The 12269-nt window shown below is 37.3% G+C and overlaps 1 protein-coding gene across 2 annotated transcripts in view; it reads right to left on the bottom strand.

Moving 5' to 3' along the window:
• Window positions 1-2382: 2382 nt before the first annotated feature.
• kpna3 (karyopherin alpha 3 (importin alpha 4)) overlaps window positions 2383-12269 on the bottom strand; it is a 28545-nt gene continuing 18658 nt past the window's right edge. The window contains exons 7-17 of one of the 2 annotated variants that reach the window (XM_073861252.1): window positions 10677-10762; window positions 10491-10583; window positions 10199-10368; window positions 9445-9489; window positions 8613-8744; window positions 7332-7460; window positions 7070-7172; window positions 6743-6816; window positions 6495-6657; window positions 6215-6309; window positions 2383-4530 (exon numbers count right to left, since the gene is read on the bottom strand). In XM_073861252.1, coding sequence (XP_073717353.1) covers window positions 4432-4530; window positions 6215-6309; window positions 6495-6657; window positions 6743-6816; window positions 7070-7172; window positions 7332-7460; window positions 8613-8744; window positions 9445-9489; window positions 10199-10368; window positions 10491-10583; window positions 10677-10762 — 1189 coding nt within the window. In that variant the 3' untranslated portion in view covers window positions 2383-4431. The remainder of the gene's footprint in view (window positions 4531-6214; window positions 6310-6494; window positions 6658-6742; window positions 6817-7069; window positions 7173-7331; window positions 7461-8612; window positions 8745-9444; window positions 9490-10198; window positions 10369-10490; window positions 10584-10676; window positions 10763-12269) is intronic. The other variant, XM_073861254.1, reaches the window with a different exon arrangement.

The raw sequence follows: 12269 nt of genomic DNA, 5'->3' as shown, positions 1-12269 counted from the left end.
GCCCTCACTCCACTTTTGACCGGTCCACGTCATAGATCAACAAGTAAAGTTTGGCGCCAGTTTAGTTTTTTAATACGTTTCATTTTCAATAATTTCAACTCTTCAAAAGTTGCTAGCAATATTTAACGTCATTTTAATTTGTAAAATGTGTGTAAATTAACCCCACATAAAAATGTGGTTTTAAATGGGTTTTGGCCACTTTTTATCTGATCAACTGGACTCACCAACTAAAACCAGCATGACCATGGCTGGAAGCTTGGCCTGCATGTCTAAGCTGGTTGACTGGTCTTAACTGGTTTAAGATGAAAGTCGTTGGTTTAAGCTGGTCCCCAAGCCTGGCAAAGCTGTTCAAACTAGTCATAAAGCCTGGTTGGTCAGCTGGTCTTCCCCTACTAGCATAGGCTGGTTTTATCAGTTAATTTCAGCAGGGAATGTTTTACTAGAGAAAGTAATGGTTCACCCAAAATGGGAAAACAAATTTCACCCTCATATCATCCCAGACATTTACGATTTTTTCAGCTAAACAAAGTTTTGTTTTGTACAAAATATCTATATATTTAGCCAATTCAAAATCTGCTAAGGGGTAATATAGGACAACTGTTTTGTTTAACAAAAACAGATTTGTCAATTAAATATCAAATAAAGATCACACATACCATCCGTCAAAAATTTTGCCTGTCTTTTGGATGGAATATTGGAGCTAAAAACATTAAAATGACACACTTGTGAACTTAAGTCACTTTACCAAATACTTACCATCTAAGAAATAATTATTATCCCAGGATAATAATGTTTTCAAATTCACATCATTTAAATAATCACAACATTTTTGTCTGCCAAAAACCAGATGTTTTGACTATCGGTTATAACATTTAACTTTATTTATTATGACTCAACTTGTATACTTAAATGTTCTGATTTCTTTGTATGAATTCAAATTTGGCTTGATGGCTACATCTGGTGGAAATTTTGTGTAAATAGCCCACTTAGAAATCCCCTTACTGATAAAAATGCTGATGTATCAAATACTTATTTTCCCCGCTGTACATCCATTATAAAAGTGATCCAAATTACTGGAGAAATTATAGGTTTTTGAGATAAAACAGTTAATATTTTTACATATTTAGGAAAAAATAAGCAAAAAAAAACATATCCTAGAATGTCATGAAGATGAGTAAACTACTGGAGAATTTCTCTAGTACGAACTATTCCATTAGAGGGCACATATTATGCGAAATCCACTTTTACAAGGTGTTTGGCCATAAATGTGTTGGCACTGTATGCACACATCAACCCTACAATGGAAAAAAATCCACCCTCTTCTTCTTTATTAATCCCCACTAAACCAAAGCAGTCTCATTAGACATGCTGTTTTGATTCTCTTGTGAATATGACATCACACTGATAAGCCCCACCCACAGACTCACTGGTTAATTTCACCCAAAAGCGTTTCTAAATGTGTTTGTTAGCACATTGTAGCGCCAATGAGGCCAAATATACTATTGTCCAAGACTGTATTGACAATAATCAGATCTATTTTAACCAAAAGCGCTTACTGTGTGTAGGGAGTGAGGGCAGTAACATTTGCATTTAAAGGTACAGACACAAAGCATTTTGCTCCCACCCAAATAGGGACATTTTTGACATGCTATAACAAATGATCTGTGGGGTATTTTGGGCTGAAACTTAAGAGATACACCTTGTATTACATACATCTAGTAAAAATGGGCATAATATGTGGCCTTTAAGAGGGTGGCGAAATGAGCAAATTTGGAAAAAAAATGTATATGAACATCGCCAGTGTAAACTGACATGATGACTATAATTGTCTAATGTGTGAATGCCTTTAAATTTATTTCGGCACATGTTTCTCTCTCAAAGACAGCACAATAAAACACACAAAGAGACAGGAATTTTAGAATAGAAGGAGACTAGTTAGATGGCAACAACAAGGAAAAGGAGGAAAGGATAAGAGAAGAGAGACAAAAGTATTAGGTCAATCATAAAAGAGCAATAAAATGATGGCTAACAGTAAGTTTATTTTGGTTAGGTTCATCAATACAGAAAGCACGTCCTGAGGGAGTGATGAGTGAAACATGTGTTGCCATAGAAAGGTGAGGAGAGAGATTGTATAGGTTGAGAATTGTGGGTAATTGTGATCCATATGATGTGAAGGGAGAAGAATGGAAGTTAAGGGATCAATTACAAGTCAGCCAGCAGACTAGATGAGAATTATAATCTACTGCAGAGCGTCTCATCGTAAAGTGTCCAGAGTTAGGCAGACCCCCAAGAGACCCCATATTATAAGCAGCTCCAATGCAACGTGGTAGGTATTACGAACCTTTCTTTTAGTTGCTTTGAAATGAAAAACAAAAGGCACAATGAATTTCAACTCATTCTTTATCTTTAATATGCACAAGAGTTGAAAAAAATACTGATGAGCCACCTTAAAGAAAAATTCAGTTCTAAAATTTATAAAAACTTACAAACAATCAGAGGCCAAAAATGCGATCCGTCGCAGTTTTTTTTTTTAGATTAATTGTTTCTTTAGCAAGTAAAAATCTTGCAACAAGCAATAAGCTTGTATCCGTTTCCGATACAAGACGAAACTTCTTTAAAGTGGCTCGTTTTCTAGTCATCTAGATAAGTTTATGAAGTTCAAACCAGTTTTTTCTCTTTTTGTTCAACAATAAACGGCTAATTCATCAGGGCTGCCATAAGCTTCCTTACTGTCTTTTCAGCAGTCTGCGGCCCGAACACAACTACTTTAGTCCAAATGCAATTTTTCCCATACATCCCTTTACAAGTTAATGCACAGGAAAAAAGGAACCAAAAAAATTGTCCAGTCACAACAGTAAGAAAGCCCATTTTCCAAATAATGGCAATCGCATGCCATTACAAAACGAAGGTTAAAACAAAACAAAAACTGAAAATTACCCCTATTGGCTGTAAATCGATAATCACAATGTTATTATTGTTCTGTAGCGTCCCAACAACGGCTAGTGGACCTAAGTGTGGTAGCTTTTCATTATATACCTACACAAGAAATACACTTTTTTTAGTTGGTACAATTAAGTTTTGTAGCAAATGAAAAGATTAAAATCCAACAAAACAAAAGGAACCGCAATTTCGTGGTTCTCCTTTTCCCATTGCTTGTATTGTCAAAATTAAGCGAACATCGCTCTCCACATACATTAAGCAATAAAACGGGAAAACCCAAAAAAGTGTGCGAAAAACTGCAAAAGCGGAAGCTCCACCGATCAAAACAAAAGAAAAGATTTCACAATCCAATCACTGTTGCAGAGTTTCTCATTTTGACTACCGAGTGCTGAAATGTACTGATTTAGTGAAATTATTTTCCAACCGTTTACCAGTTGGGGTTAACCCGATGAACTTATTACTATGATTACAGACAGGAAGCAGAGATGATGAATCCAAAATACGGAGCGCTGCCAGAGCACCCTTCTCGAGTAGAAAGACCCGTTAGATTATCTCCGTGAACTTCCAAAGGTTGGGGCGGCCCTTTAAAAGTCCTGGCCAAATTGACGAAATCTTCCACTGATCACATAGGTTCCTCGTTTAAAATGTCCGATAATCGCAAACCCAAAAGATCGGCACGACGAATGTCCAACTAGACTTATGCTGCAGAACTTTAAAGTAAACAAAGGTGCTTGACGGTCTCTGATGAATTTTCTCTAGAGTTTGTGATTTGATTTCTTCAATATCTTCAGTGGTTTGTAAATAGTAATCCACTTTGAGGATTTAATGAGAAGCAAAAACAAGAATCGGTGGCTGTAATTGAAGTCCTGTAAGCACACCACATACTTTGATACGTCCCCTTCCCCCATTAGAACAATATTCCATGGAATAACCCACTATGGGCTAATTCATAGACTTCAGATGAATAGGGGAGGGGGTTCAAAATGGCTTAACACAGTAAAGGCTGGACATCGAGTTGGGAAACTCTACGATCACACCAGAAACACAAGGAATTTCCTGGAAAGCAAACAAAAATCCCTGCCCTTTAAATTGTAAGATTATCTCTTTCTTTCATCTTCCTTGGCTGATATGATGGCTGGTACGACAACATAAGTTCCTATTATTTTCATGCTCACCTATGTGGGTGTTTGAGTGAGTGAGTGAAAGAAAGAGCAATTTTTTTCTTTTTTTTCTTTTTTTGGCAACTGCAGAATAATGAACAAGTCTTGTTCTTCTCTTCCATGTTTCGAAGTCGCTGAGATCCATTCACTTTGAGTGACGTTTGCGTCGGGATCCTTCAGTGCTATTTATCTTCTGTGAGAGAGTGTAGTTTCTGAGCATGGTGATTGGTTGGATTTTCTGGTTAGTGAGTGGTTGGTAGATGATGGGTCAGTAGGTAACAGGGGTCGAGGAGCAGCTGGGAAACCCACCATATTCTTAAGCTCAAAGTTCCTAGAACTTGAACTCCTTGGTTTGAAGGTTGGAGGCTGGATCGAAGTTGAATGTGCCTCCCTGGTTGGGCTCAGGAATCAGGCTGGGGTCCTCATCAATCTATAAGGAGAGCCAAACAATATATTTACGAAAAATCTAAACATAAGACATATTTGTGTGGAGTGCACTACCGTATTTTCCAGACAATAAGTCGCTCTGAAGTATAAGTCGCATCAGTCAAAAATGTGTTTTGAAGAGGAAAACATATACAAGTCGCACTGGACTATACGTCGCGTTTATTTAAAAAAAGATTCCACAAAATCCAAGCCCAAGAACAGACATTTAATCTGGAAAGGCTAGTTATTCAACTAAACTTGGGCTGCAACTCACGATTAATTTCATAATCGATTAATCGGTCGATTACTTTTTCGATTAATCGACTAAAGATGCTTTTCCGTATTATAGCTAAATAAGGCACTTAATTAGGGTATTCATTCTACTACAGAGTTTTACTAATATAATATTTTTGATTTAGATATTTTAAGCTTTAAATCAAAAAGTTTGTGCAGCGTTTAAATAGTAAAACACCTTTAAATGTCAACATATCAATTAACAAAATGATTTGAGTCTACAGGGATGTGCTGAGAATTTTGCCACAGATTAATAAACTAATTTTAATCTTTAGCTTTAGACCTTGATGAATATTAAGATTATTTGTTATTAACAAATTTGCCATTATGATATGAAAATGGTGATATACATGCGTTGTTACAGTAATAAAAACCTGGATTTCCCCCTTACTTTAAAACAGACGCTTGTGGTTCATTACTATTTTTAAGAAAACCCAACAACAATTAAACAAATACAATCCCACTTATATTTAACAGTGTTCTCACACCTTACTTAACTTAAAATTCAAGGACCTTTCAAGGCCTTTCCAATACCCGCAAATTCAAGGACTAAATGTGGGGACACATTTCAAGTACTGTAAGAGCAAGGTTACATTGTGTTACCTTTTAAGATACATTGTTACAGTTCCCTTTCGAGGGACCTCGCGCTGCGTCACTGCGGTGACACTTTGGGGACGCATCCAGGGTTAAGTGCGTCTGAATGTGTATATCAAATTCAACCAATGGTGAGGCTTAACAACAAAGACAGCGTGACGCGTGAGCCAGGAAGTATATCACTATCTGAAATATTGCCAAAGACTGTGTTACAGGGACGCAAGGAAGTATGGCAAGAGAGAAGCAGGGCCTTGAATTTTCCCCCAGATTCACAAACTTTCAAGGATTTCAAGGACCCGTGGCAACCCTGATCAAAGGAAATTAAACCTTTATTAACCAGCGTTCGTTTGCATTTTTGCCCCTGTGCTTTCAACCAAGCTGGTCGGCTGGTCAAAAGATCGCCTGAATAAACGTAGAGCTTGCGTGTGCATGTTGGCCGACGTTGGTGCGGGAGCACGTGACGTCCCTTATCAGGGAACAACAGTTACATACGTAACCTGAGACGTTTTCATGTGTCAAACACAACTATGCAAAAAAGCATTTTGGTATGAATCAACATTTGCATACAGAAGATATAAGCATTTAAAGCGAACAGTTTAGCATGTGTGCTTAAAAGGCTAGAAAGTTTATGATATTATACTACACTACACAGGGAATAATATGGATTTTTTTCCAGAAAACTTCTTGCATAAAATAGATTCAAGCCCTTCCAATGACCTGTATCTATGTATGTATATTTCCCAAAACTTCCAAGGGCCTTGAATCTTTCCCCTCAGATTCACAAACGGGAATAAACTTACATCATCTCCAGAAAAGTACTGATCGATGATTTCAAATGCAAGTTTGTAGATGTCCTCATTTTCATGCTGCTGTAGATTCTCGATTTTTTCCAATCCTGAAACACAAAAGCAACATTATTGTAACAATACCGTCGCTGTTCTTTATTCGACCAAAAGTGTGATTGTTTTTATTTTCATCTACGTAAAATCTGTGGCTGATTTCTCAAGAACCAGACCAGAACCAAACAATAAGAGATTTATGACAACTAACTACTCTCTAGTAAAGTTACAGGTACATTACCTCCACACTCTTCAATGATCTCAGCAATTGTGCTAGCTTCCTCCCCAGCCATGATGAGGATGTTTTTCAGTCCATCAAGAACCACCTGGACCACCTGAGAGTCTTTCACCGACAGCAGGTTGCAGAAAGGTGGGATCACGTTTTGTTGCACCAAGTACTCCACCTGTTCAATCACAACAAGAGGAAGCAATGAAAAGCAGGGAAAGGAAATGACTCGAAATAGGCCATTCATTTATAACAGTACATACCTGTTCCTTTCTTCCACTTATTGTCAAATTACTGATGGCCCACGCAGCCTCCTTCTGTGTTCCAAAATCACCCTGTTTGAAAAAGCAAGACATATCAGACACTCTGGTTTCATTCAATCCAAATCTGTGATATTTTTACTTGGAAAAGCACAGTTAATAGTACGCAGTTATAATAATTCAATGTAAAATCATTATAAGGTAAACCAAAATAAAATATCCTATTATAAATAAATCACCATCTCTAAATATCCATCTACAGTGCAGGTCTGTAATTTCAACCATTTTGAATTGATGTGCATGCATATTCATGGCACAACGTCTCACCCTTGGCGAGCTGGTGAATGATCATGGGTATGAGACCAGCATCTATTACTGCCTGCACCTGCTGTTGGTTACCCGCTGTTATATTGGACAGGAACCACACTGCCTCCTACAGGGAAGAACAAAAACTTTACAGATGTAGCCTAAACATGATCCTTTGTTACCAGATACAACCTTATTGTAAACCCATTAAAATTTGAAAAAATGTTTGACCTTCATCATCCTGTAATTACACAAATACAAAATGGGACATGTGTATTTCTCTAACCTTATTGATCTTCTCTTTGGGGTGTGTGAGCAGGTTGGGAAAGTGAGAGAGGACGTCACAGTTGAGCACCACCTGAGTCTGCTCATCCGTCCCCGTGACAATGTTGCCCACCGCTCTCAGTGCTGCAGTCTGGGTGGATGATATGTACATGTTATCGCAAACAATTTGTTCAATGGGCTTGCTATTCATTTACACTTGGACACCACACTGCGTCTCAAACAAATAGGTAGGCGTGCACGGGGCAAAAAGTAACGCAGGTTTAGTTGTAACATGGACTGTTTACATTATTGAACAAGGTTGAGCGTTTTGTTTAACCAGTATTTTTTTCACGCTGCCAAAAGATGATCTCCCGCAAATTATTGGATGTGTATAATGTTTTTTCAGAGAGTTATTAATGAATGAGTGTTTTGGTGGCATGCAAGTAAATTTTTCATCATATGTTTTTTTTTTTCGGTTTCTGAGTTGGGTGTGTAAGATAACAATCCAATGCTATGTCATATTAATCAGTGTCTTGTTGACTAAAACATAGCATCGTTCTGAAATGTCTGCAGCTCTTAGCAACTTTTTTGGTGGGCTTGAAAATATTTTGACCCAGCAGGGTTTGTTCATATCTTTAATATACTTTTATATTAATTTGAATTTGATTTTGAAACTGTAGTATGGTTTTTACAGACTGTGTCACATATAAAAATGTTTTGTGGTAATTGTGCTGCTTTTTCTCACATATTTAGACATTTGTATCCATTTATAATTGAACTATTGTTAGAAAAGGGCTGGATGAATGAACACAGTGTGGATACCTGTCTATTATAGACAGATATATAAACAATATCCACTTCAAGTATATAGACAAAATAGTATTGAAATATTTGCCTGCAAACTTAATTTTTAGCAAGTGTTACAACTAACCCCCTGCCTGTTACAATTAACCCCACCTATGACTTAAGTTGTAACGTTTGCACTTCTGTCACGTTTGGTGTAATTGTCCAAGAATGGTAAGTACTAAAAACAAACTTCAAATGTTCATTTGTAGCAGAGATGTGTGTGTTGATTGTGTAAAAATATAATAAATCAAACTTAAATATTTTTAGAATGATTGAGCCAAAACCAAAAAGCGTTTGAGCCCCGCTCTCCCCTATAAATTTAATCTTTTATTCCCGTGCTACATGCAAAATCTCTTTGTTGCCGCTCTATTCGTGCATCTAATATAGACAGTATACCAAAGTGTATAGCTCTTATTTGTTACAAATTAACAACTGTATATATTTGCATTATATTTACCTGAACTTTGACCTCTTGGTGGCTGAGCAGTGGGACGAGGAAGGGGACGACACCTGAGTCTATAACCATTTGAATCTGCTCATTACCTCCGTCTGTCAGATATGACAGAGCCCACACTGTGTCTACCAGAATCTAAAGCGAGAAAGAAAGAACAAAAAATTAAATATAATGCGAATCATTCACTGAAAGGATTATAATACTGATTTGATAATGTTTTAAAGGGGATGCCTTAAAAACTTTAAGATGTCAAATAAATATTTGGTGTCTCCAGAGTACACATGTGAAGATTTAGCTCAAAATACCACAAAAATAAATGCATGTTAAAATTGACACTTTGTAGGTGTGAGCAAAAATATGGTGTTTTTGGGTGTGTCCTTTAAAATGCAAATGAGCTGATCTCTGCACTAAATGGCAGTGCTGTGGTTGGATAGTGCAGATTAAGGGGTGGTATTATCCCCTTCTGACATCACAAGAGGAGCCAAATTTCAATGACCTATTTATTCACATGCTTGCAGAGAATGGTTTACCAAAACTTAGTTACTGGGTTGATCTTTTTCACATTTTCTGAACTTCAGCCAGCTCCTTGTTTCCTGTCTGCCATTATTGGACAAACTGATTAATCCAGGTGTGTCTGATTATTGTTGTTGTGACTACTGAGGTCAGGCACACTTGGATTAATCAGTTTGTCCAATAATGGCAGACAGGAAACAAGGAGCTGGCTGAAGTTCAGGAAGTAGTGCATCTGGGCATAAAGCCTATTATAGCACTTAAACATGATAAAGTCAGATTTTCATGATATGTCCCCTTTAAATGCAGTATGCAGTGTACTTACATTTATATCTGTGTGATATATGAGTACACAAAGGGCAGGAAGAATCTGTGAGAGACAGAAAAATATGTTGATAAATTAAATGAGCAGATTGCAAGAAAATAAACCTACACCACTGTCAACACCAAATTTGCTGTAATACAACAGAAATATTCATTAAACCTGTCATCGATGAAAAGTTGTTTGCACACACGCCATCTAATAAATTTCTTACAGCAGGAGGTGCAATATGTTCCTCTCAGCTCAAAGCAAAACCTCCAAATCACAGCCAAGAACAGAGACAAAAACAAGCAAACGAAAAAAAAAAATACTGGCATGGAGATTACACGGCACAATATCAGACAAAGAGGTTTAAAGCCACTTCAGCTTTTTGAGTGAGAGAAGATAAACCAAAAGGCAATATTTTTTCGGAACTTTCTGAATGCTATTTGAGATTTAAAAATGTTTATACACTGAAAAAGATGATTCATTGAATTTAATAAATTTTTTTAAGGTAAGCGGTTGCAATCAATTTATTTAAGCTACATTTAAACAAAAGTTTTATATTTTATTTTTCGTTACTAATCTTTTTTGTTTAAATGTAGCTTAAATAAATTGATTGCAACCACTTACCTTATATAATACAAGCTTTATAAACCTATAAAACGTTTTCTACGTGTCATTTTAATCTCTCAATATTATAACGCATTTGGTTCTAAAAAGAAGTTTTTTTTCCAGAAAGCAACTAATTTTTACCCCATCACACGCGCTCTCTTACCTCTTGTACAGTTTCCATTGGTGGAGGAGGGTCTTTGTTTCGGCACAGGTTGACGATGACCCAGGTAACGTTTCTCAGGAAGGTTATGGGGATTGAGGGATTAATAAATGACAAGAGGGGTTTGACCACGCCAAGAGAGATGACGTAATCTCGACACTGGGGCCCATCACCTGCACAAGGCCAATAAAACACAAACATGCAAGTTAAAGTTTCAGCTATTAAATAAAAATTTACGTGACAATCACGCACAGGATGTGAAAAAGCTGTAACAGTAAACATTACAATTACTCACCGATGATGTTGCCCAGTGCCCACACGGCCTGCTCGCACACATTCTGATGAGGAGAGTGAAGAAGTCTCAAAAACAACGGGACAGCATCTACGCCGTTAAAGAGAACACAACACAAAATGTTTAATTCAACACACAACGGGTCAAATCTGAAACGACATATCCCATACAGGAGTTCACTAAACTTACTGGATTTGACAACCGCTTGCGTCTGCGCAGACGTCCCTGACGCAATGTTGGTCAGAGCCCAGGCAGCTTCAAACTGCAATGATGGACTGACGAAGAAAGAGAGATACATGTAAACGGGTGTGAACAAAATGTATGCCCATTTTGAACTCTGAACAAGGTTCAGCTGCGGGTCCCTTATAAACTTTTTACCATTGCTTATTAACTATAGTAATGGTTCTAGGCTCATTTCAAGCAAAATATGACCAAAATAATGACTTGTGGTTGAATATGTGACTCAACTGTCACACACAGGGCGCCCACGCCTTTTCAAGAGTAATTTGTAAATAACATTTGCATCTAGTAGAGACTGCAAATCCTAATAAAGATGTTACACACTGCAAAAAACAAGCAAAAATATCTGCCAATGGGTTGAAAAAAAAATCTTGAAATAAACACAATAAAAAAAATTCTCACCCCATTGGCAGATATTTTTGCTTGTTTTAACCACAATTTCACTTAAAGCTACACTGTGTACTTTTATGAGTTAATTTTTAGCAAAAACCCATGTTTTCATTCAAAAGTATGTGCTCATTCATGTGTAATTACTTCCACCCACTAATCAAAGTATTCTCGTAAGTGTAGAATCTGCTATTTAAAATACATACGGTCGAGTCGCTCTCTGGCTGAATCCATGTTGTGCCTCCATCTTTGAAATACATTCGCCGACGAGGGACATTCCTGAAATTCAAGCTCCGCCTTTCGCGCTTTCAGACTACACTCACGCTGGCTGCTAGCTGAAGCCTCCCAAGGTTGCATGTGTAGGCGGTATACATCATCAAGACAGTCTTATTTCAAAATATTAACAATTATAAAGCTGACAATTATTCTAGTTAATTGTAAATTGACGTAATATGCTTATGACTTGCGAATGTAATGCTCAGTTAATTTAAATAAACCAGGCTTGATGACGTATGCAGCCCAGATATGTGACCTGTGCAGACTGAATCCTTCGGATTTTACAACAGCTGCACACCGTGATGATCCCGCGATCTAATGCTTTGATTTTGAGGCAGATTTGAAAGCCTGTTGAAGAACTATTCTCGAGGACATTAAAATACGTCGCCAAGGAAGCGAAAAGGGGATTTAAAACGACTATATTGGAGTAATGTTAGTTTTCCAAGATGGGGCTCAAGGGACACCGACGTTGCCTACTTTCTATCTTCTCCACAGGTAATTCAGCATATTCATTTACATCTATGTCAGTCTATGTTGTAAACTTGAAGTTTTATAGTTCCTTGGCTAACTATAGCATGGTTATGCATAACACTTGTTAGTGTAAACACGCATGTGGTTTAATGTGTTCGAACAGCCACACGCCGTCTCTCCGCCCATTTATGTAATCTGAGGTACTGAGATAAATGTTTTTCATCTTTTCTGACCTCTAGCACAAACACACGGTGACAGCGCTATTTTTAGCCTTTCATTGATAAAACTAACGCCGTCTTTCGTTTCATTTTACAAGCATGTGAAACTTGAGCGATCTTATTTCACCAATATCAGAGAAAGCTCTTACATATACACGGACATGTAAGATGTTTACTTAAAGCATAAGCA

Source organism: Misgurnus anguillicaudatus, chromosome 3 (assembly GCF_027580225.2).
Source record: "Misgurnus anguillicaudatus chromosome 3, ASM2758022v2, whole genome shotgun sequence".
NCBI lineage: Eukaryota > Metazoa > Chordata > Actinopteri > Cypriniformes > Cobitidae > Misgurnus > Misgurnus anguillicaudatus.
This window is presented reverse-complemented; position numbering and strand designations above follow the sequence as displayed.